Source organism: Alnus glutinosa, chromosome 2 (assembly GCF_958979055.1).
Source record: "Alnus glutinosa chromosome 2, dhAlnGlut1.1, whole genome shotgun sequence".
Taxonomy (NCBI): Eukaryota; Viridiplantae; Streptophyta; class Magnoliopsida; order Fagales; family Betulaceae; genus Alnus; species Alnus glutinosa.
The window spans coordinates 32284174-32308094 of NC_084887.1; the positions used below are offsets into that span (position 1 = coordinate 32284174).

General features: G+C 36.6%; 1 protein-coding gene and 1 long non-coding RNA gene across 3 annotated transcripts; one reads left to right on the forward strand and one right to left on the reverse strand.

Annotated features, from left to right (window-relative positions):
* Window positions 1–878: 878 nt before the first annotated feature.
* On the reverse strand, window positions 879–15252 carry LOC133859523 (DNA-directed RNA polymerase 2, chloroplastic/mitochondrial). 2 transcript variants are annotated; one of them, XM_062294944.1, is made up of 19 exons: window positions 14116–15252; window positions 12329–12544; window positions 12101–12234; window positions 11946–12012; window positions 11536–11594; window positions 9134–9251; window positions 8783–8896; window positions 8468–8599; window positions 7970–8386; window positions 7222–7272; window positions 6374–6444; window positions 4518–4602; window positions 4131–4283; window positions 3970–4044; window positions 3765–3854; window positions 3622–3669; window positions 2685–2799; window positions 2486–2589; window positions 879–1846 (listed from the first exon to the last, which is right to left on the reverse strand). In XM_062294944.1, the coding sequence occupies exons 1-19, from the start codon at window positions 15031–15033 to the stop codon at window positions 1736–1738; spliced, it is 3078 nt and encodes a 1025-aa protein (XP_062150928.1). In that variant the 5' UTR covers window positions 15034–15252; the 3' UTR covers window positions 879–1735. The 2 variants fall into 2 exon arrangements, with proteins under 2 accessions (XP_062150928.1, XP_062150927.1); XM_062294943.1 differs by having other exon boundaries at window positions 7219–7272.
* Window positions 15253–17267: 2015 nt separating this feature from the next.
* LOC133860633 (uncharacterized) lies at window positions 17268–18410 on the forward strand. The gene is made up of 3 exons (XR_009898894.1): window positions 17268–17373; window positions 17950–18172; window positions 18292–18410. It is a non-coding gene; the product is annotated as an uncharacterized LOC133860633 (long non-coding RNA).
* Window positions 18411–23921: the final 5511 nt, after the last annotated feature.

The following is a 23921-nucleotide window of genomic DNA, read 5'->3' on the forward strand; positions in this document are numbered from 1 at the left end:
AAAATAAAAATTTTAAAAAATAATAAGAAAGCAAAATTAAAAAGAAATAAAAAATGATTTTTTTTAAAAGAGTTATAAAATAACAAAAATTAAAAATAACTGAAAATTATTAAAAAAATGAAAAGCCTTTGTTTTTTTAGATTTTTTTTTTTAAAAAAAAAAAATAGTTTTATATAATTTTACGAAGGTCATTTTTGTCATTGGAGATACGTTGACATTTTTTAATAGTTTAAGGGAAACATTAACACAATTAATAGTTTTTAAAGAGATGGGGGTCTGTGTATATTGACAATGATGCAGTAGTTTGAGAATAAGGTATGTGTACTTTTCTTGGACCCTAATTTAAATGTTGTTACATGGTTATGAAGGCTGTATATTCCGGTCTTGGCTAGTGAGGATCGTGGTTATGGAGGCTGTATGCTGCTTGGAGGTTTCCCGGAGAGGGTGCATGGTTCATACGCGTCGGCTCCGGCAACAATTTTCCTTACGCCGGTTGCTTAGTGGTTTTCATATCATTTTGTATATTCTGTTCTCTTTTCACAGTCTACCATTATAATGATCAAATTTTACTTGAACATTTAGATGGCTTGGGAGCTAGATCGGCCCTCTTTTCTTTAGATTTGATGTGTTTTATTATAAGGAGAGGCTCAAATGGTTGTTCTTGTAATGCTTGTTTTATTATTTTGGTAGCTGCTTCAAGTCAGGATGTTTCCTGGCTTTGTGTGGAAGGATTCTGTATCTCTATTCACATAGATCTTTATTCTAGTAATGAAATTTGCTGGCATTGCCAGTTTGTTCAAAAAAAAAAAAAAAAAAATGTTGTTACATGGTAAATATATTGACACTCCATTTAAAAAAAAAAAAAAACACCATATGTGATGGTAGACGCAACAAAATAAAATCTCGACTCATCCATTTCAACTACTTTTCAAGTACATTCGATATTCTGAACAGAATCCTTGTTCTTCCTAGAGTTCCTATAAAGTTCGCTGTGTTTTCTGCACAACATTTGTTAATTTCTCAACCTTCAAAAGGGTTTAAGCCATTCTATAAACTCTGATACAGAATTTTTGATTCCCATATATTACATGCTAAAAGTACCTCTATTGCTCACATTTACACAAAAATGAATACACATATAACAAATGGGCCAGAACAAGAATTAAAAGTATCCTATACCAAGAGCAATTTTTGCATTAGCAACTATGAAAGGAATCTGATCTTCTAGCATTTTCTCACGACCAAGATATGCAGACAGGTTCTGTAATCACTCCAATCATCATGAAGCTTTGCATCTTTCACATGATGCATGAAATATATTGTCAGAAACTGTGTCAAGCAGCAGCCAGGTTATGCATTAATTTCCTAGGTTCCTTTTTTGGAATTTTCTTTGCCCTATGATTCAGCTTCGGACAAGCTTTTAACCCACATGGCATACATACACTCAGAAACTGAAGTTCATGTTGGCTGTACAGAGGCATAGAAAGCTCTGAGTTCAAGGCAGCATGAAGCAGATACCGAAGCATGTGGAAATCTTCTTAATGCCCAGGGACACATCTTCCCAAATATATACATGGGCGGTGCAGCATTTCTCAACAAGGGTTTTTGATAAAACACCCTCCTTTTCCAAACCATGCTGATGGATAGAAACAAATAGAACTGCCATAGATAGCAAATATCTACAGAGCCATGAGATCACTGTAGCCCTAGATGAAGAGAAAAACCCTGCATCACATCAGTTGAAGAAGTATGGTGATTCTAACACGTCCTTCAAATCAAAGTCTCCACGTTCTGGTAGGAGAGGGAAAGACAACGCAGGAAAGGACTGCTGAAAGCTTTCCAATAACTGTATACAAAACAATGAGTTAGAACAATGATATAATTTTTTTTTCCCCTTTTGCTATGCCAAAAGATAATAAAAACATGTTTTCCTTAAAATCAGCAGTTTCCACATGTATCTTAAAATCATCTATTGCTACATTTGTACAATTGTACAAGAAATCATGATAAAAAGTAGAAAATGACGAATCAATTGAAGGTTTAGAAATCAAGGGTTGTCTTAAGAAACTCCGATGATTGTCATTTGAATCAAAACTTTTCTTTCTTTGATAACCAAGGTATCCGGGACTTCATCCTGACTAGATTCCCGAGACACCGTGCAAAGCGCTCCACACAGGTCAGGTAAAGCTCAAGCTTTCGCTAGCAAGCATGGCCCCAAGAAATTGTTTGCACTCAATGGGAGTCGAACCTTAGACCTGATACTTTATGAGGTACCAAGGTCAAGTGACTTACCACTCCAGTCAACAAAAATAACGGTGAAAATTACAGATTTGAAAAGCAGTTAGATAAGTTTAGAGCTGGCATTTATCAAAAACCTCAATTTAAATCTATTTTTCCCATATTTGATTAGCAAATTATGCTGATTATCCTAGCAGTGAATGGCCTTCCCATCTAACTTAAACGTATGCAAGTGAAGATACTGTACATTCTCCAGTATTGGTCTCTCGTAGAGTTCAACAAACTTTTCTCTAAGTATCCTGCTCATTTCATCCACATCACATGCATGCGTCCAGTATGAATCATGAACTCCTGTAATCACATACCAGTGGTATAGTCGGTAGAAGTTAAAAACGAGAGAGAGAGAGGAAAAAAAAAAAACAAAATAAAATAACCACAAGAAAAACCTGCAAAATTCAAGCCTGCCTTTTTGCAGGCAATTGCAGTCATCATCATATGAGAACCATCAAGGGAGTGAACAAAGTTTGGTGGGAAAGCTGTCCTCTGCCGCTTGACCATTACCTATAATAGTAAAGAACAATCAAGCTCGAATTTTTTGACTCAGAAAGTTCAACACTTTATATGATGGCTACATTCACCGCCTTAAAAACCTAGAAAGTTAAAACAATGAGCCCAACCAAAGATGAAATTGACCTCCTTTCTTTCGTTTTTTTTTTCCCTGTTCCATTTTATGCCACAAAGAAGAGATTGGCCCAATATATGCATCTTTGTGTTCAGTTAGGATGTGCAAACCAACGATACATCCACGCATTTTGGTTGGATCCATCATTAGATGCCCTTCCAGTTTCCATATTCAAAGCAGAGCCATGAATCTTCTTCTTTGCAGATTAGAAAAGGGAGAGGGAAGAAAACTGGGGGGAGGAGGGTTGTATGAATGGTGACAATATAAATGCATTTCAATAATTTCCATGTACAAACTAAGGCGCACATATTAAAATAATGAATTTTAACATAATTAAGAAAAGAGAAAAATGGCCCTCAAGGGACATGATGGGGCAGAACTGCAGGAAGGTGGGGACATTGCATCCCTGTATGTAGCACCCCATATCTAGCTAAAAATTTGAGGCGCCCCCACATGTTTGCAGAGAAATGGTACAACATAAAATAGGTGTCCCATACATGCAATGGCATAAGATGATAGTATCCTAGGACAAACATTTCGGCTAAGAAAATGCAGGGCCATCCAACAATTTCACATTTCACTGTATAATGCAAATGTAAAGTGTGTGCTGAAGTACACTAAATGGCATCACAAATGCTCATAAAAAAAGGCATCACAAATAACTAAAGCAGAGCCCAGATGGAGAAAATAAGTACAGCTACCTTTTCTGTTTCTCGCTGTAGTGTCAAAACCTGAAGAGAGGTTTTTACCTGCATTGAATTTTACAAAGAGAAACTCAATGACTTCAAATGGTGCTTTGGATTCTATAAACCGTTAATGTTCCTGTAAATTTTGAAACACTCACAAGATGCCTTCCCAATTTGCGGTAAGGTTGCACAACAGGAAGTCCAAGTGGAGTTGTCCACCGCACTGGCTGATTTTCAGATGCAATTATCTGTTCATGTTCAAACTATGAAGTCAGATATGTAGAAAATGACTACAGGAAAACAAGTAGACAAGAATGGTAAACAAATTTAAGCCAACCAAAAGCAAACAGGTAGAGGACACACTTTAGCACATTCACCAAGCCAGCTCATGATACTGCGTGCAGCTTCAAACATCTCCCCCAAGGCAGTTAGGGTGGTCTGCCCAGGCAATAGTACAGAGTATTGTTATTTAACTTAAAAGTGAGGTTACAAATAGTATCAATCCTCCTCCCTCCTTCCATTACCTTTGCAGCATAACAAGAAGCACCAAAGAGCTCTGCATCATCTGCAATTGCACCGCGTTCCTTCAACCTCTTCTTGATCTGTTCTCTAGCACCGATGTAAGTGACACCATAGACTGATGTCATCACTGTTTGCTTCACCAATTTCCTGTCCACCTAGATGATGTCCATCGATCAGGTCAACTATCAGTTACAAGAGACAGGAGGTCATCCAGTAGGCAAAATGGCAATGCACACCAAGCAGATCATATAGAACCTATTGGCATCTACTGAATGACTCGTGGTGAAAAATAATACAACGTTATGGTATCTATGACTGCCAAGTTTATCTTAGAACATATGCATTACATGGCATTGTTCAAATCAAGACCAGAAAAGTTGGTGAAGGACCTGATTAATCAATATTCTTGCACGCAATGCTTCCGGAAAAATATTAGGATCTTTTTGTGCATCCCTCTGCATGATCTCTAACACTCTGCATGGCAAATATGACATCATCACCTAGTGGTTTTCATAGAAAACTTCCTTTAAAAGAGAAAATGATGGCCACTGCAGTTAGAAATACTTTGTGTAAATTAACAAAGATTTGTGCAGCCTAGTGAAAAACCATATTCAAATGTTCTTAAAATCACATTAGTCCAATTCATTTTGATTGAAATGTCAAATTTTGTTATTAGAATAAATTAAAATTAAGACAGAAGCATTTTACTAGCCATTTGCTTCTATAGACACCATCAAATTCAGAAGTACCAATACCTTCTTGGTTGTTTAGAACCGCTGATCAATACTATTGTTTTCTTACCACCAACTTTTTTTTTGATGACGTGGAACCCTTCCAAGACAGGGCTACTTCGTGTACCCACTCCTATTAAGTAAACCTCGGACCCGTATAAAGCGTCCCCTCCACAAAGATCGGAAAATACTTTGACTTCGCCAGCGGGCTGGTCCCAAAGAATTGTTTGCACCCAAGGGGATTTGAACCTTAGACCTCATGGGACTACCACAAAGACCAAGACCCTTACCACTTGAGCCAACCCCTTGGGGTTTCTTACCACCAACTACCCTGGCAAAAGTTCATAGTAGGCTCCTCATCCTTCTTAAACTGGCCTTGCTTTTGGCATAATTTATAAAGGGCTTGATATCAGGCTCAGCTATTCATAAAATAATTGCAGAGTTTGGGGATTGAAAACTGACCCATCCAAATGACCAAATTACTTCAAGATTATTTTTGATTATAAATAAATTTATTACCTTTTCGGTATCTCTCTTTAAAATCAAATTTTCAGCTTTCATTTAGATAAATTATGAGGTTGTTTAGAAAGTATAATTTCTGCAAACCCCCAAACCTGCAAATGCAGGAAACAAACAGCTCCTAAATGATGGCTGCGAAATGAAGCAAGAAAAAAGAAGGAAGGGTGTGTAACTGCCAGAGACTTGCTTCCTTAAGATGCAGTAGCTCTAGTTGCATAACTTAAAACCATAGGATGAAAATTCCTCCTTCCACAAGAAGGGATAGAGAAGTTCATTTAGCAATAGCAGAAGAAATAGATGTTCGGGAACTCTTTTCAGTCAGGATCCTCCAGGATATAACGAAATATTGTGAGTTCCACAATGATGGCCCAACCTATTCTGAATTTCCTATTTTGCTTGCATACACTAGTAGAGAGGTATGCATGCATCATTCACTCCAACAATATATAGACATTTGAAAGTTCTTTTTCTTTTTTCCTCTCTTTCCAATTAGAAATGCAATCAGAGAGATGAGTTTTGAAATTACACATGCTTTAATCAGCAATCTAGAAACACAGAGGTAATTATTCATACTATAAGGAATGAAGCTTAGTCTATGATCAGAATTCCTTTATTAAACCAAAAGCTTTCCTCTTTTTACCATTTTTTTGATGAATAATACTTTTATTGAAAGAAAATGGCAAAGCTCTCATACACGAAAAGTATACAACAGAGCCAAACACCCTATATAGCCTTTCCCTTTTTACCCATATGTTGTACCACTTCAAATTTCTCCAGGTTCTAACTTATAATTTTTGAATCGTACATTTAAAATCAACGCTGGATAGCAAACTGCCAACTTAATTTGTTTGCTTAATTAAAAACACCTAAACTGCAGCAAGAATAAAGAGAAGTGCAGTGCTTCCTGAAATCTTACCAGAGTGACTAAAAGTAAAAAAGGTTTAGGACCCCCATTCTCTGATGGATCCCATTTGCCTTAGTAAAGAACAGCTTACCTAGCAGCTATTCCTGAGTAAACATCTGCAGGCTTCTCTCCCGCAACTAAATTGACGGAAGCTGCTCCCACCTGAATGGAACATTACTAATGAGAACTAATGCACAGGCATCCGAAAATGAAGCAAATCTTTTTGATCAGAGAGAGAGAGAGAGAGAGAGAGTTTTCCATGAAATAAATAGCAAATCAGTTTTGATATCAACAAATGGCATCAGAATAGAGCATTATTTACAGGGAAAATTAACTGAATACGTGTGAATAAATGCCAACTAAATAGTTGGTTAACAAGTTTTGTTAATCAACTTCAACAGTATTTTTGGCAATTTTCTTTTTTGTTATAAGTTACCACAAGTTTATTTTCTTAAATACTGTCTTAAGTGTTCCCGAAATCTCAAATCATATTGCTTGATATCTTATGATTCAGAAGCCAACATAAAATGCCAATTAAGACAATGTTTTGAATCCTGACATATAGAACTAACACTTCAGAACGTGTAATTTTTACATTGAGTAGGAGCAGTCAAACAGATGTAATGGAAAGAAATTGTATTATAGATATCAATGCCAAAACTGAATAGCAGTTCCACTGACAGTTTGTTAATGGGGAAGTGCAATCGTGGTAAATGAAAAAAACTGGGTCCTTTTTTTCCTGCTAAGTTAAAAAGTAACATAGGCAAATGGACTCGATCGCTATTATTCCCATGAAACTGAGTTTTACAGCATGTCATGTACATCTGGCATTCTTTTTTCTTTTTCTTTTTCTTTCAAATATGGGAAGTCATCTAAGCAGAAGGAAAAACTTAATAGCTTCTCCTAAATTAAAATAGAAAAGAAAAACAATGTCACTACCTTGTCTCTTCCGAGAGCAGCATAGTGTTGTAAACCATTGCAAGAACCATCCTAGAGAAACATCATAAAGGGGCAAAAATATCTCAGTACAATTATTAACTATGAAGAAAACATAACACGCCAGATGAAACCAAAGCTTAGCTATACTGGGAAGAACTTATACAGCAAGCATATGGTGGTATAATATAACAAAAGAAATATGAAATGCAATTAAACTGGTGCCATGGAAATCTATGCTAAAATTGCAACAAGATGTTAAAGGTCCTCTAATACATGAGAAATCAAGTAAAAAACCTAACAAAGGAACCCACCTAAACTTATCCTTTGGTTTGTCTCTACAACAGACTGGAAAGAGGAGGTAACCATAACAAATGAATCCTACAAGTGTTCAAATAAGGAAAGCCCACAAAAAGCAACATATAAACGTGCAAACACATGAATCATGGAGACGGTTTATACATAAATACAAAGAAACTATTTCACCTCTCTGCAGCTCCCTTGCACTAAGCTCTGATCCTCTTTATTCCCTTTATTTTACCTTTTTCCAATTTTCTTTATCATATTTTTCCTATAAAATCTAATACATGAATATAATTTATTCTAAGGTTATGTACATATTTCCTTCAGAGAGAAGTGCATAATCGCAAGAATAACTAATCAGAGCATTAGTAAGCTCCATATCAAATTATGTTACCCATCTTTCAGAGTTCAATACAGCAAGATCAGCATTGTGCGACTATGAAAGTACCTGATGTACAGGAATATGTGAAATAAAGGTCTCTGGGGACGAACTTCTCAAAGCCTCAGTTATATTCATACACACAGCCAAGCACTGAAATGGATCTTCAGCATTCAACCACCACCGTCTGCCTTCAAGTGGCCTGTCTGCAGAATCAAATATATCATCCAAATGGTTCTCAGTAAATGCTAGTCGACCCTCATGAGATAATTTGTCCACACCACCAGCATATAGATTTGCTAAGTGTATCTTTAACCATCGAAAGCCTGACTTTCCAAGAGGGCGTCCTTCTGCAAATTCTAAAATACCCCGGCATAGATCTGAACCAAGGTGATTTAAGTATGGGTGCATTGGGTATGCACGACCTCGAAAGTCAAGGTTATGTGGGTAGAAAAACCCTTCTTCATCCTTCATTTTTCGTGCTACCTGCTCCCAGTAAAGAGTTGGCACAAACCTTATAAAAATATGATATGGTTACTGTCTTATAGGAAGTAGAAGGGATCTTACAGCGAGTTTAAGTTCTATGTCACAACGCTGTGAATGTCTCTCACTGTTCTCTTTCTTCACGGATTTGACTTTCCATTTCCATTTCCTAAGCTGAGCTCCGTCTTCAGTATCTGGCTCATCTGGTAAAGGAACCTACAACGAATCAAAAGCATTTTCAAATTGCTCTCAACAAATAAAACTCACTTCACATTGCACAATGCTTATTTGAACAGTTTGCAGAGTGATACCAATCATTTGGAAGTTGGAATACTGTTAAACAAAGCAAGAACATCATAACTAGAAACATAAAAAGATAAAAGATACAAAGGAACTCACATCATTGCGGTCCACCAAATCAGCAAGACAGCCGCCACCAGCCCATACTCTATCTACAACATTAAGTACCCTCTTATTTACCCTCCATTTAGTATTTCCAAGAGTATCCAGGGCCTGGCCAGTAAATTAACATAAGCAATTATAGCATCCTGCTAAATGGAAAAAAAAAAAAAAAAAAATGGCAAGCAGAAAAAAAAAAAAATATATATATATATATATATATATACATGTTTGACAGTCAAACATAATGCTGGTAGTATCTAGTCCTCATGGCCAGGTACAATAAAGGGTTCAGATTAAACAATGTACAACATAAAATAAAGGCATGAAACAATTTGAATGATTTCAAACCTCAAAAACAGGTTCTAGTTGTTTCCCACAGGCCCTCTTAACTGCTTCACGTTGTTGTCTGGCTCCATGAGTGCGCATGACATAGCATGGCAAGAACAAGTGCCCTCCTTTGTCATAACTGCAAAAGGACAAAAGAAAAGTAAAAACAGTGAATAAGGGACTAACTATTTGACCAGAAGTAACCTAGCCAGCCACTTTCACAAATATCTACCAGCAGTTGAACCCCTCAAAAAAACCATCTTTATCTTTGATCCTAAATTATTAGAATAATCATGCATGCAAGTGGGATTTGAAATACCCTTTCTGGATTTTGGATGCACTAATGAAATTGGAGTTCTGATGTAATGCAATTTTAAATTTAATTTTTGGCTTTACATAAACCAATCCTTGGGCAGAAGGGTCATCTATGTGTTTATGGATGTGTATTAAAATAACTACAAGAACCTTGCCTTTTGTGAGTTTGCAAATGTTGGAACTTATAAGTAGTTTAACCTCATTAGGAAGTGCAGCGGAGTGCAACCCTAGTATACAAGAAGTATACAAGTTAGACCCCCTATTAGGGTGAAAAGAAGAATAAAACCCTTATTTCAAAAGAACCAGAATATCTGCAAGCACTTCTTACTCCAAAACCTCCACTAAAGCCTTCTAATATATCAGCCCGAGTTGAAACACAGAAGAACGAAATAGCCCAAAACTAGAAATAAATTAACCTTCTCCATGATAATTTAAATAGCTTAACTAAAGGTGTTTGCATTTAGAGGAGAAATACTTTCATTAGTGTCTTACAAGTATACGAATAAATACTTCCTTTCAAAAGGTTTTGGTGTTAAATGGAGACAATTTAAAATTTAATAGAAAGTAGTTCTCCAATCAAAATTGCAATATATTCATCATTACTAAAAGTTCCATTATGAGTGCTTAAGTGACTCTTAAAAGTTAATTTAATGGCCATAAAAAATAATGTGTCTTACTTCCTTTTCCAAAATTCATTAAACTAAATTATTCAGAAAAAAATACCAGCAACAATATATGTGTGTTACAAATAGAGTGAACCCTTCCTCTTCATAATAAAGCACTCTGACTTCTCACCTAACTTTTTTTTTTTTATAAGTAATAAACCAATTTTATTAAAAGCGAAAGGCGCCCCTAAGTATACCGGTAGTATACAAGAGGAGACACCTAACTAGAAAGAAAAAAGCGAACAAGAAAATCATCATAACTAATCGTCAGAGGAGACACAAAGGCCGCAGTCCAATGGTACAAAGTATGGAAGAAATAGTAAATAATATCCTCCAAGGATCTCTCCAAATCCTCAAAGTTCCTATTATTTCTCTCCCTCCAAATAGTGCAAAAAAAGGCAAGTGGGCACCATTTTCCACACCGTAGCACTCATAGGCCTTCCAGTGGACCACCAACACGCAAACAAGTCAATAACCCGTTTAGGCAGAACCCAAGACATCCCACCAACACGGAAAAAAAAAAAAAGATAAGACGAAAAAAAAAAAAAAAGAATCTACCATTTGAGTATTTCAAATTACATGAGAAAAATGATAAAAAAGAAAGGGGGGCGTGTATATATTGGTATATATACATCTATATTGAATTGCGGATACAGAAATGATAGAATCATTTTTTATTGGACCAACACTTGTTCTCCGATAGAGATGAAATGAGATAAACAAAAAACAAAAAAAAAAAAAAAAAAGGAGTAAACACGATTCGATATAGGAATCGGTATCTAATACATTCAATGGTTCCGGCACAACAATAACAGAATATAAATGAAAGAAAAAGGAAAAATAAAAAAGGAAGGAAGGGCATCATAATGAGATCCTAATTGTAAAACAACAAAACAAAAAAAATGGGAGATATGGCGAAATTGGCAGACGCTACGGACTTAATTGGATTGAGCATTGGTATGGAAACCTACCAAGTGTTAACTTTCAAATTAAGAGAAACCCTGGAATTAAAAATGGGCAATGGCTGAGCCAAATCCTGTTTTCCGAATACAAATTGAAGTGTTCATAAAGCGAGACTAAAAAAGGATAGGTGCAGAGACTCAATTCCTTCACTAGGTAAAAGTCAAAAGACCAAACAACTCTACTTGTCAAAAAATATAAAAACCACTTCATCAAATTCAAACTGAAACCAGCATTTGCATAATTGATACCAACTTTAACTCCAGCACAAATTAGACCAGTTCCGAGGTTTCGAACTTGTACTCAATGATAAGTGTGAAAAATAAAGGAGCTCAATCAAGCTTTATGAATTTCTAAATATTTGAGCCTATGTTCTACAGCACAAAGATGACACGAGAAAATAAAGAAAGGCAGCACACTGAAAAAAAAGAAAAAAAAAAAGAAAAAAAGAAAAAATAAAAAAGGAAGCTCAAACTAACATACCCTGTCCACTTGACTGGGGGCACCAACATTGGCATATAAGGAATCACCATGTGCCTTGCCTGTTTCAGCAAAGACCAGTTTTTAAATCTATCATTTACACAAGAATAAAAAAAAAAGATCAAATTCCGCAGAAACTTGAAGATATGTGTTCTTGGGTAGGAACCCCACCCCCCCCCCCCCCCCCCCCCCCAAAAAAAAAAAAAGCAAAGAAAACTGCAGGAAAAGAAAATTCTAGAGACCAATTTATTAGCTGCCAATCAATTATAATACTCTAGAAATTTATTTATCCACCTCGAAACTCTAGAAAAAAAAAAAAAAAAAAAAAGTCCACCAACTGCCAGACACTGAAAACTTTCCATTTTCTAAATTTTTTTTATTAAAGAATGAAAAAAATGATAGGATTTACTTACAGTTCTCTCAAGACCTTTGAGAACTAGAGGGTCACATTCAATAATTCCATATCTTCTGCTGGTTTTCCTGTTGAATGGAAAGCCCAGATGCACCACTTAATGTGACCAGGGGAAAAATATTAGCTATTGACAAGAGAGAGATGAATGGATCTTACTTTCCTTCCTTCATTACAACTCTGAAAGAGTGTACAAATGCAGGTCGAATATCAGGCGGGCCATCTGCTAATTGATTGGCTGGAGGTTGTATATAAGCTGTTTGCATCAGCAGTTCAATCAGACGGCTCCCAACCTGAAAAGTACAAGGGTGAAGAGCACTTTTTTCAGAAAGCATAAGCATAGAAAACTAATAACCTCTTCCATGTCATTGCAAGATATCTTAAAACCTTAGCCTTAGAGTCCTGGCCCCAGGGTTTTGAATCATCCTTTCCCTTCACTATCTGCCTTACTGCTCGCAGCTTGTGCTTCTTCATCAAATTAGTGACCTTTTTTCTTAACTTCTCTTGTTCCTTGATAACAGAATCAGAGTCACCTCCTTCATTTTCCTTCTCTTTATCACCCTTCTTCTTTTTTGTTTTCTCCAAGAACTTGTGAATTCTAACCTGACACATTGAAGTAGTGGCACATCAGTGCTCATCATAGGATAATGAGGAGGAAGGGGTATGGAATACTGCTTTGCTTAGTTAAACGAAACAAAGGGTAAGGCCCTTCAAAATGTTAGGAAGAGAGGCTAACCTGTGCAAATCATGACCCCACGCCCCAAAATCCAAATCATATTAAAACTTAACAAACTAGAAACAAGGATACAGCCATGGAGGTGAGCGACTTAAACAATTAACATATTATCTTGTACAATGCAGCAAAAAGTGCTAGAATAGTAATTTCATGATGGCACATAGAATGCGTGAAAATCATGACACCACACCCCCGAATCTATATCACATTAAAACTTAACATGCCAGAAACAAGGATACAGCCATGGACGTGAGCGACTAAACAATACATACATAGAATTGCACTCAAAGGAAAGAACCAAAGCATCAAGGTATGCCTACTAGTATATTTTCCCAGTTGGTTCTACCCCCAAGTCTCATGAATGGATCCATTTTCTAATAGCCCTTATTCCTCACAACTTATTTATCTCAAAATCCTTAAATCAGTTCTGCTAATAGGACAGACATCTGATTCTTGAAGTCCGCTACTTTTTAACACAAGGCTGTGGACCTATGGCCAGTCTTATAGTTAGAGCAGTCTTAAATTCTTGCTTTAGAATTTACAGTTAATGTTGACCACACAACAGAATAATTTCATTTCATGCCTGAAATTTGCTTAATCAATCGAAAGTAGCCCATTTAAAAAAAAGAACCTAGTATGATTCCAGTATATCCATAATTTTTTAAAGCCTGTATAATTGAATGCTGAAAATTGTCTGCAGTTGCTAAAAAGTTGTTTCATAATATTTTAGGGAAAAAAGATTCCAAACCTTACCAACACCTAAAGGCCTTTATCTCACTCAGCATTAGCCCAAAGTCAAAGCTTCGTCAGCATTAGACATTACATGCCAATGTTATAAATCATCTATCACCCTTGAGTAATGCTAGAAATTATATTTTTATCTTGCAACTATTCCACAATGTTAATGTGATAGTCCCAACCAACCCTTAAATCAGTCCTTTAAAGAAAAATAAAAATAAAAATTCAAGAATTAGTTGGGACTGTTACTTATCAAATAAAAAAAAAAGAATTAGTTGGGACTATTATGTCAACATTGTGAGATAGTTGTGGGATAAAAATATGGTATATAACATTACTAATATGGTATATAACATTACTCACCACCCTTACTTCGACAACAAAGCTAAGCCCAAAAATGATCGAGCTCCATGGTTTTAAAAAGCAACAATTGTTAAAGTCACCATTCATCAATCTATAAGTTCATTGCAGTTAACAAAATTTTGATAAATATTACTCTCCATGCACTTGAAAATCGAACTAATAAAATCTTTAGTTTGTATAGGCTTATTCATCACCCTCTAACCAATTTCAATGTACACCACATCTTCTTTCCGCAATCCCAGAGAAAGGCCCAAAAATCATAGAATGACCATATAGTTATTATAGTAGAGTTCAAAGCAAAATGACCACGGAAAGAATGAGGAAAGCAATTCCCTACCTCCTGCTCAATGGCATCACCTATCATGCAAGCGGCATGTACCACCCTCGCAGTCCCATGTTCACCTCCTGTCATCAATAAGCCCGTCAACTTATGCATTGTGATAACCGACATCATTTCAGCCGGCAACTGGTCGAAAAACGGAGCGTAGGCTGCCCTGTTCTTCCCTTTCCGGCACAAGTCTTGCTCCTTTTCAATGGCATCCTGCAAAGGCTCAAACCAACCAAGAAAAAGCGACTTCATATACGGCAAATTCGGAGCCAACTTCTGCTCACACATGTCCATCAAAAGCTCCTTATACTCCTTCACCGCCTGTTCCCACGCCTCAGTCTCAATCCTCACCTGCCTCCTCCTAAGCGACCGATACTTCCCTTCCGCCATTCCCCTCAGCACCTTATGCCGCCTCCGCCGCCAATAGCCAACCTGCCTCTTCTCTTCTTTACCCATTTCCTGCAACAATTCTTGAATCTCCTCCACTGCCGAGACATCTTCCTCAACATCCGTAGATGAAACCGCCTCGGCCACGCTCGCATAACCTTTGGGACAAAACCCATTAAACCCAAAACTTGGCCTCCCCATAAAGTCCTCATGAGACGAAACTTCGCCATTTCGACGAAAGCCCATTTCCGGAAACCGGTAATTCGAGCAAGAGCTAAGCTCGGAGGGCCTAAATTTGAATTTATCATTGAAAATCAGGTCCTGGGTAAGACCCAGAAAACTATGAGCCCGTCTGATAGAGTGGGAGTTGAGGCCGAATCTCTGGGGCTTCAAAATGACCCGCTTGGCAATGTTGCTCCACATGGCTGCGGAAATCCTTGAAGGGTTTAGTGGAAAAATTGTGGATTTGCGAAAGAGAAGAAAATGATCGATTTTGCTGCTGAGAATCGCAGAGGATATTGGGGTTTTACTGATGGACATCAGTTTGCATCAAATTTTGAGGAAAATGAAATCGATGGGATCGATGGGATTGTGATACTAATGGGATTAGAGGAAATGGGTTGTAAAAGAATTTGGAAAAATGAATTGAATTCATAGAGAGATAAGAGAGTAATATTTGTAGTAGTAGTAGTAGCAGCAGTAGCCGCCTCGAAGCTAAACCCTTCTTAAACCTTTGTTTGGCCTTTCTCTCACTCTCTCTTGCTTTCTCTGTTTAATATATACGGTCTCTAGCATTACTCTGTTTAATATATATTTTGTTTGTTTTCCTGTACTTGGGTGGGAGAGGGGTGATTCTACAAATTATTGATTCTTAGGGGTCAAATAAGGAATTAAGGGTAGATGACGTGTCTAGACTGTAAAGTGGCTTCAATTTTGCTGATGTGGACCAATAAAAGATTAGGGTGAGTTTGGATTGTGAATGACTCCCACTCTGCTCATGCGGATGAGAAATGCTACACAGGAGTCCTTTGTCCGTCTTTCATCAGCCCCTTTCCCACGTGGCAGTCCCATTTTATTTTATTTATTAAAAAAATTTTGAAACCAAAATCACTGGTCGTCGAGAACAAAAACCATTTCCCTCCCTTTTTCTTTCCCACAAAAATCTCCCCCCATTTCGACTAGAAATTCGACGCTCTTGCCAACGCTGATGCCGCTCGCTCTCCCTCAGAGTCTCTCGAAACCAGTAGTTCCGACACCCAGCTCTCGCTCTCTCTCTCTCGAACCCAGCACAGACCGGCCGCCCAAATCTGACGCCGACGTCGCTCTCTTTGTCGAACCTAGCAGACGGGCCCACCGATCGGCGCCCAGATCGACTCCAAGCTCTCTCACAGACCGGCACTGGATATCCGACGTTGCCCAGATCGACCGGGTTTCTCGATGACCCACCCGTCTAGCTCTCTCGAACCCAGTACAGAGCGTCGCCCACGAGCACCGCGGATCTCGATCTCCGACCTGGTCCAACGAGGAGCGCCAGAGCGGACCACGAGCACCGCCGATCTTCGGTCAGTCTCCCTCTCTCTCTCTCCGACTCTCTCTCTCTTTCACTCGGATCCAGCAGACCAACGCAGATCTCCGACGAAGAGCGCTAGAGCCGGCCTTTTTCTGAACTGTAGATCTACGGTCAGTGCTATTCTATCCCCCTCCCTGTGCGACGCCTCCTTCTCTCCCAGTGTCTACAAAATCTCAGGTTTTTTTTCTCAATCTCTCGTCGTTTGATTTTTCTGGACTGGCTGGATCTGAATCAGGCTTTGGGTTTTTGTATGCGTATACTGTCAAGTATTTGCTTTCTCTTAGGGTTTTGTGCAATGCTTGATTAGTTGAAATTCTTGTTGTTCTTTATGTTTTTTTTTTCCTGGCCTTGTTGCTTTGGTTGGTGGTGGAGGGAATATCACTCTTTTTTTCTTTTTCTTTTGTGATTACTATAAATAAATCGGTGGTCAAAAAAAAAAGATTACTTCACATGAATCGGTTTGTTTAACTGTGATAAAATTCATGGCACTTTCAGCACTTCGCATGAATTTTCCTCCTTGAATTTATTGTCTGTACATATTTATTGATGTCTTTTCTTTTACCTGATTGTTTGAACCTAAGATCCATTATAATTACCCACTAAAACTTGTGATCCTTTTTATTTTTGTGTAAATTGCTTCTACTAGATGGGTTACTACATAGCAGAATTTGCTCTATTGTTTACTTTTGATGCAACCAATAGGTTCTGATTGTGAATTCACCTAATCAGTTTAAAGGCCAACATTTGGTTGGCATAGGAGTCATAGGTTTTTGTTTTTGTTCTTTGTTGTTGTTGTTGATTTTTTTCTTTTGAGCTTTAATTTAGATTTTTGGCTATTTTGGGTCCCTTTGATTGTATATAAAAACTATTTTGGGTTCTGAGGTTGGGGGTTTTGTTAATTTATAATGGGCTTTTGTTGCTTTGTAATGAGAGAGAGATTGGAGCTGTTTTGTGTGTTGCTTTGGAAAGTTTAGGACGCTGAGCATTTTTATCTGTGTATAATAATGCATGGTGTGTCCCTGTGATTTGCATTGCAGGTTTGCAGCATACTTTATGCTATCAAAGAAACTGCGGTTGTGCTTTATGACATAGCATTCCTTGACTTTTATGATAAGCCTTCTTTATTGGTTATGTTGGTTAATGTTTCATTTTCAATCTTACTTCTCACCTCTTTGCTTCTTTTATTTCACTATCTTAGAGTATACATGTCACAATATCATGGATAATGCTTCAATTCCTCTGAGAAGTACTTGAAGAAAGATATCGTTGATTTGCTTGCGAATGGACTCGATATCAATGCTTATGGACGGGTAATCTAATAATCTTTGTATTTTTTGGATTTTTGTTTGGTTTCATTAAGTGGATTAGATCTTGAGTTGAGTGTTTTTGTTGGAATCTTATTCGCTGTCATTTGTTTGGTTCTTCAAGATGCTCGCTGAGTGTTTGACAAAATGTCTGAAACGAATATGCATGCTTTGTCTTGGTCCATTTTCGTCACTGTTGAGAATGGGTGTATGGGGAGTGTCACTTTTGCTTTTTGATTTAATGGGGTTCGCATTCTGATCAAGATTCTTATGCTCAGACATGACAAACTATTAAGATTAGGCTTGCGTTGTTGTCTCTAAACATAAACAACCATTTGGATTGAAAGAATAATTCTTCAAACTAGTATAGAGCAAACAAAAGGGGCTCCAGTTACTATCAATCTGTTTCGTTGCTCTGCTAATGTAGCAAGTTAAAAGACACAACTTGAATTTTTTTGCAAAAACGTTAGGTTATTAAGGAGATCTTATTTACTTCTTGTAAGTGTTAGATTATTAAGCATTATTTGTAAAGTTGATATTCCCTTGTTTTTTTATTGCTTAACGTGATCTTATATGTTTTAGGTGATATTATTGCTTTATTGCTGACACTGGGTGCCTAAGTTGAATCTCTAAAATTGTCCAAGTGAGCGTATGGATTCTAGGCAACTCGCAAGCTTGCTTATATCTCTTTGGTAATCCATGGTGGCATAATCAAGGTTCAGAACCAGCTTCATTGCAGCTTTTGAAGGAGGAGAAAACTGAAAACATGAAGTAAAAGGCCTGCATCGTCATTCATTTTATTCAGGTAAAATTTTCGATGGCAAAAGCGAAACATGAAGTGTGATGTCATGAATTACTTGAGGTTTCAAATATGACAGTTAATTTATTTATTTTTTATTTTATTATTATTATTTTTTGATTCAGTATCATGCTTACTTATTGATGCAACAAGGATGCAAGGAAGAGTTTGTTGAAGGAGAGAAAAGGACCTGGTTGTGACTGTGATGTCTGCAATGGGAGAGGATCGGATTTGTGCTATGAAGGACATTGGCCTTAAGTAGTTTATTTATATAAATTATTGAAGGACTATTGTTGCAATTTTAGCTGAAGATTTATGTGAGCCTTTATAGCTTGTTTTTCTTAAGACTGGGTATATTGGGTGGTTGATGTGGATCTGGAACAAAGTTCTATTACCTTTTTCTCTTATGGTATGTTTGATTTTTAAGGACTTTTGTGTTCATTATCTACAATGCTTTGATTTATTTCTGGATCGATGTATGTGAAAGAAAAAAGTTATGGAAAGTGCTTACCTGCCGAAAAATGTACACTGTAAGAGGTCTCATGAAATGTATTGATATGCTCAATTTGAGGGATTTGAGAAAGTGGACTATATCTCTTTACCTTTCTTTTCCACTTCTCTCCTCTAAAATGCAGCCATGAAAGTGAAATGTTGTCTTGAATGAAGCACCAATGCTTAAAGTGTTCCCTTCATTGGGGCGTTTGAAAGATTTTAATCCATAATTTATAAAAGTTTAGCTTTTATGTCACAGGATAATCTGAAAGGGAATGTTTGGCATAAGTTTTTTGGGACCATTTAACTTGGACCATAATTGAATCAATTTTGTGGTTTACACTTTACAGCCCAAAAGCATTAAGCTCTTTTCAATTTCACAATTTTGCCTCAAAGGCAAAAATCATCTCATCAAAAGAACATGACATAAAAGCTCTGGTCTCGATTGGCAACACATTTAAGTAAAGCATTAACATACAATTTCAAACATAAAATACTTACGAATTACTTTAACCTTTACGTCATAACACAATAAAAAGCTTCTATGCCATAACACAATAAAAAGCGTAAGATAAACTTTAAAAAGTTCTATAAAAAAAAAATCCTCTATTTCTTTTACAAATTAGTGCACAAAGGTAAGAGATATTACACTACATATTTTCTTTACACTTTTACACAGGTAAAACACTAAAAGTCCAACTCTGTTACACATCCACTCCCATTACACAACAAATTAACTCTATTACTTGAGTATCAACTTTCAAGTATTACATAACTTCCAAAACAGAAAATCAACTTCAATGAAGGTACATATTTTGTTCTTTTGTCATTATCCTCAAAAGGTTACAATTCAAGATAACGCCACAGCAAACTTCAAATGTTTCTCCTTTGCTTTATATAATTTTTTAGTTCTCCAACTTATTCATTCTTCTCATAATCACTAGTAATAACTCTAATCCAGATGCCATGGCTATCCCATTGATTGAAGCACTCCACTAGCATCCTGCAAGCAACAGACATGAAATGAGACAATTTTTAAATTTTTAATAGCTTCTTAGATGAGTATAATATTACTATTATTTATTATACTCATCTTCGTGATATTAGACCAGGCCATTGCACAAATCAAAGAGAAAATGAACTGCATATATCCTTTCTTTAGAACGAATTGCCCTATATTTTTTTGGGTTAGGTTATGGGTCCCAAAAGCTATTATGGTTCATGTTTAAAGGAATCAGTAGATAATTAGCCCAATGGGTAAAAGAACACAATAAAAAACTGATTGAGTGAACTTCAGAAAAAACTAAACTAAGATACAAAAAATAATTTTTACATCAAAATCCCACCATTTCATTAACAGATGACCCCTTTAAACATATACATGAATCAATAAGTAAATTGCCATCATCATCTTGTCCAACACAACCAAGCCATCAAATTTAGATTCAAAATATACCAAAAACAACACAAGCGACCGCAAACCCAAAATGAACCACCACGACAAGCTGAAAATAAACCAAAAAGACTTCACTTGATACTTTAATCCAATGTCAAGAAAGCTAATACATACCAAAACTGAAAAGAAAGCCAATAAAAGCCCAGAAAAACCCAATTGAGGATAGAACCGCTTAGGCACACCTCACATGCAAAGCGCATAAAGGGTAAAGAGACAAAGAACCAGAACCAAAGATTCAAACTTTAATTACGTCAAGACAAGCTAAAAATGAACCAAGAAGACCAAGTTTTCTTTGTAAGCTATATCAATTCAATGTCAAGAAAGCAAACATATACCAGAACTAAACAGAATACCCAATAGAAACCCAGAAATCCAGTTGATGACACAAATCCAAAAAAATCTCACGTACCCATGTACCAAAACACATAGACTTCCAATTAAAAAAATATTGCTCCAGAGAACACAAAAATCCAATGATTGTTCTGTCGAAAGCAAATATTTCACAGTATACGCATACAAAACCCAAAGTCAGATTCAGACCCAGCCAGTTGAGAACAATCAAACCCAGATTCCAGAAAAATCAAACTCTAAAGAATGAGATGAGAGATTGAGAAGCAAAAGCTGAGATTTTGTTGACAGAGAGAAGGAGGCTTCTCACAGGGAAGGGATCGAATAGCACTGACTGTAGATCTGCAGTCAAGTAAAAGGCCGGCTCTGGCGTTCCTCGTCGGAGATCTGCGGTGGTCTGCTGGATCCGAGTGAAAGAGAGAGAGAGTCGAAGAGAGAGAGAGAGAGAGAGAGAGAGAGAGAGAGAGAGAGAGAGAGAGAGAGAGAGAGAGACCGGAGATCGGCAGTGCTCGTGGTCCGCTCTAGCGCTCCTTGTCGGACCTGGTCGAAGATCGAGAACCGCGGTGCTCGTGGGCGACGCTCAGTCTGCTGAGTCCGAGAGAGAAAGCAGGGCGATGGACGGTGTCGGTCAGTGGGCACCGGTCGTTGGGGGGCAATCGGTCGGTGGGCGGGGGTCGATCAGTCGATGGGGGAGGGGACGCTGGAGAGGGGAAGATTTGGGAAATGGGGGGAAATTTTGGAAATGAATGTGAAATGACGCCCACCTGCGTTTTCAACTTTTTTAAAAAAAAAAAAAAAGAAAAAAGGAAAAAAAATGCCACGTGGGAAAGGGGCTGATGAAAGACGGACAAAGGGCTCCTGTGTAGCATTTCTCAATGCGGATTAAGTAGAGAGAGAATTCCTTTGGCTTGCCAATTGAAATTTTTTTAAAAAAATAAAAATTACATTTTAAAAAAGTTGTTTTTTAATTATAAGTAATTGATTCTCTTTTTTTAAAAAAATTGTACTATTTTAAATGATAAACTGTGATTTTAATAGTCAAACTACTGTTTTACTGAACGCTAACTGCGTTTTTAAAAAATCACATCTTCATCAACTGCATTTTGAAATTGTTATTTATTCAAATTACATGTTTTGAAACCGCTAAACCAAATAGACTCTAAATGGCTTAGAATTTTTCTTTCCATATCGGTTTTGTGCACAAGACGTCCACATAGATTCCTTTGCCAGAGTCATGTTTACAAATTGCTTTAAGAGTGAGTTGATATGTATAAGGAAACAAGAGAGGGAGATCTCTGAATATTTGATATCTAATAGGCATTTTCATAGTTGTATATCCTATGACTTAACATGATAGCTTATTTCAAAATTTTATACAAATAACACTTTTCAATTCATCCCCAAGAAGAGCAAGAATTTTAATTTTTTTTACAAAAATAAAATAAAATAAAATAATAATAATTGCTACAAACAAAAGCGGAATTTCAAGAGAAGTTTTTATAACAAATTGGATTTGGGACAGAAGGTGTCTAAATTTTTTGCCAAAATGGGTCAGGTGCTTGGTTGGGTTGGTATGGGCCCATCACTTTCAGTTGACATGTTGTCGTGTTTGATTCATTTTAAGTTTTTCTCAACCATTTTGAGAGCGGGGGAGTTGAAGCGAAGTGTACCCTGTAAAAGTAATCGGCAACTCCTTGATGTTGTAATTAGGGTGGGATTTCGTGTTTATACGTAGGGTTATATATAAGAATCAATTCTACTTCGACCAATTTTATTAAATTGGTCAAACTATTTAACTTTAATTCGTTAATTTTGTGTTGTGTTCGGATTATGTTAAATATTGCAAATCCTAAATGTTGCGTATCGAGTTCGGGTCGTATCGAAACATAGATGTATAAGACTATATAGCCAACCCAACATATATATATGTTAATTACAGAGAAATAATTCATTTTCTTCCCTGGTCATTCCATCCTCCCACTTTTTCAAAATTACTTTTGGATCTGTGAGGTCTATGTGTGTTCCATAGATGGGCCCCACAGATTCAATGGTAATTTTGAAAAATTTGAGGATAAGAGAGGAACTATGGAAAGATGTATAACACGTTTCTTTCCTAAAAAGAAATGATTCATTTTCTCCCCTAGTCTTTTCATTCTTTTACTTTTTCAAAAGAGAAATGATCCATACACTCATTTCTCACAACAGCCCCACAACAATCTGACGTGGCTGGTAATATTTTATTATTTTTTTACAAAAAGAAATGAAAACACAACAAAAAAATAATAAAATATTACCAACCACGTCAGCTTGTTGTGGGGCTGTTGTGAGAAATGAGTGTAGGGATCATTTCTCTTTTCAAAATCACTATTGAATCTGTAAGGTCTATGTGTGTCCAACAGATGGACCCCACATTCAATGGTGATTTTGAAAAAATTTAGAATGAGAGAAAGCTCAGGAAAATATGTATAACACTGTTTCTTTCCTAAAAAGAAATGATTCATTTTCTCCATGGTCCTATACTCCCACTTTTCAAAATCACCATTGAATCTGTGAGGCCTATGCGTGTCCTACACATAGGCTCCACAGATTCATTGGTGATTTTGAGAAGTTGAAATATGAGAGAATGACAAGAGAATAATGTATTCCTAAATCGTGACAAAATGCTATCAAAAAACCCAAATAACATCATATGATACTTGGTACTACACCATGACATAAGCCCTAATAAGAAGTCTCACATTAATTATTTTTTTATTTTAGAGTGATAACATTGACGGAGTTAACACTTTTCTTGAGTAGTGACATGTAATAAGTTGAAACTACTCATTTGGAAAATCGCATGGAATATCTTCCCAATGGAAAAGAAAAAAATTGGCGAACTTCCTCCTCCAATGGCGAAGATGCTTCGCAACCTAGAAGAGAAAAACTTGGACCATCTTTTTCTAAAATGTCAACATTCAGCTGAAGGAAAAAAAGCATGAAGAGCAGTCTAAAGAATAATTGAAAGAAAATATACTTTCAATGAAAAAATTATTAAAGAAAAAGTTCATAGCCAAAATGAAGAAAATCTTTATTGCCCATTTTGGGTTTGGGGAGGAGGGCTGAAGGGGGGACTCTTGTCAAAGTTCAAGTTACAATGGAACCAATTATTGAGTCCGCTTGAAGAACATACCTTGCGCAACGCTTACAAGTAAATTAGACATATATATATATATATATATATATATATATATATATATATATATATATATATATATATATATATATGGATATAACATACATATCATACAAGAATCAATTAGTCTTTAAGTCCCGTTGAGAAAGATAAAGCACATTTACCCTCTCCAGCAAAATTAAATTCTGGACCTCAAACCAAAATAGAACAGAAAATTTGCTTTCCACTTTCATCTGATTTTGAAACATTAACAGACAGAAAGATGGCTGCAAAATAATCTGATA

What these genes read in the sequence shown, in the direction of transcription:
- LOC133859523 (XM_062294943.1), bottom strand. Translation starts at nt 15,033, where the DNA reads ATGTCCATCAGTAAAACCCCAATATCCTCTGCGATTCTCAGCAGCAAA. An exon ending in CAAGAATATTGATTAATCAG is followed by an intron (nt 4,284 to 4,517) that starts GTCCTTCACCAA and finishes GACATCATCTAG; the next exon opens with GTGGACAGGAAATTGGTGAA. An exon ending in CTTCTTGTTATGCTGCAAAG is followed by an intron (nt 4,045 to 4,130) that starts GTAATGGAAGGA and finishes TTGCCTGGGCAG; the next exon opens with ACCACCCTAACTGCCTTGGG.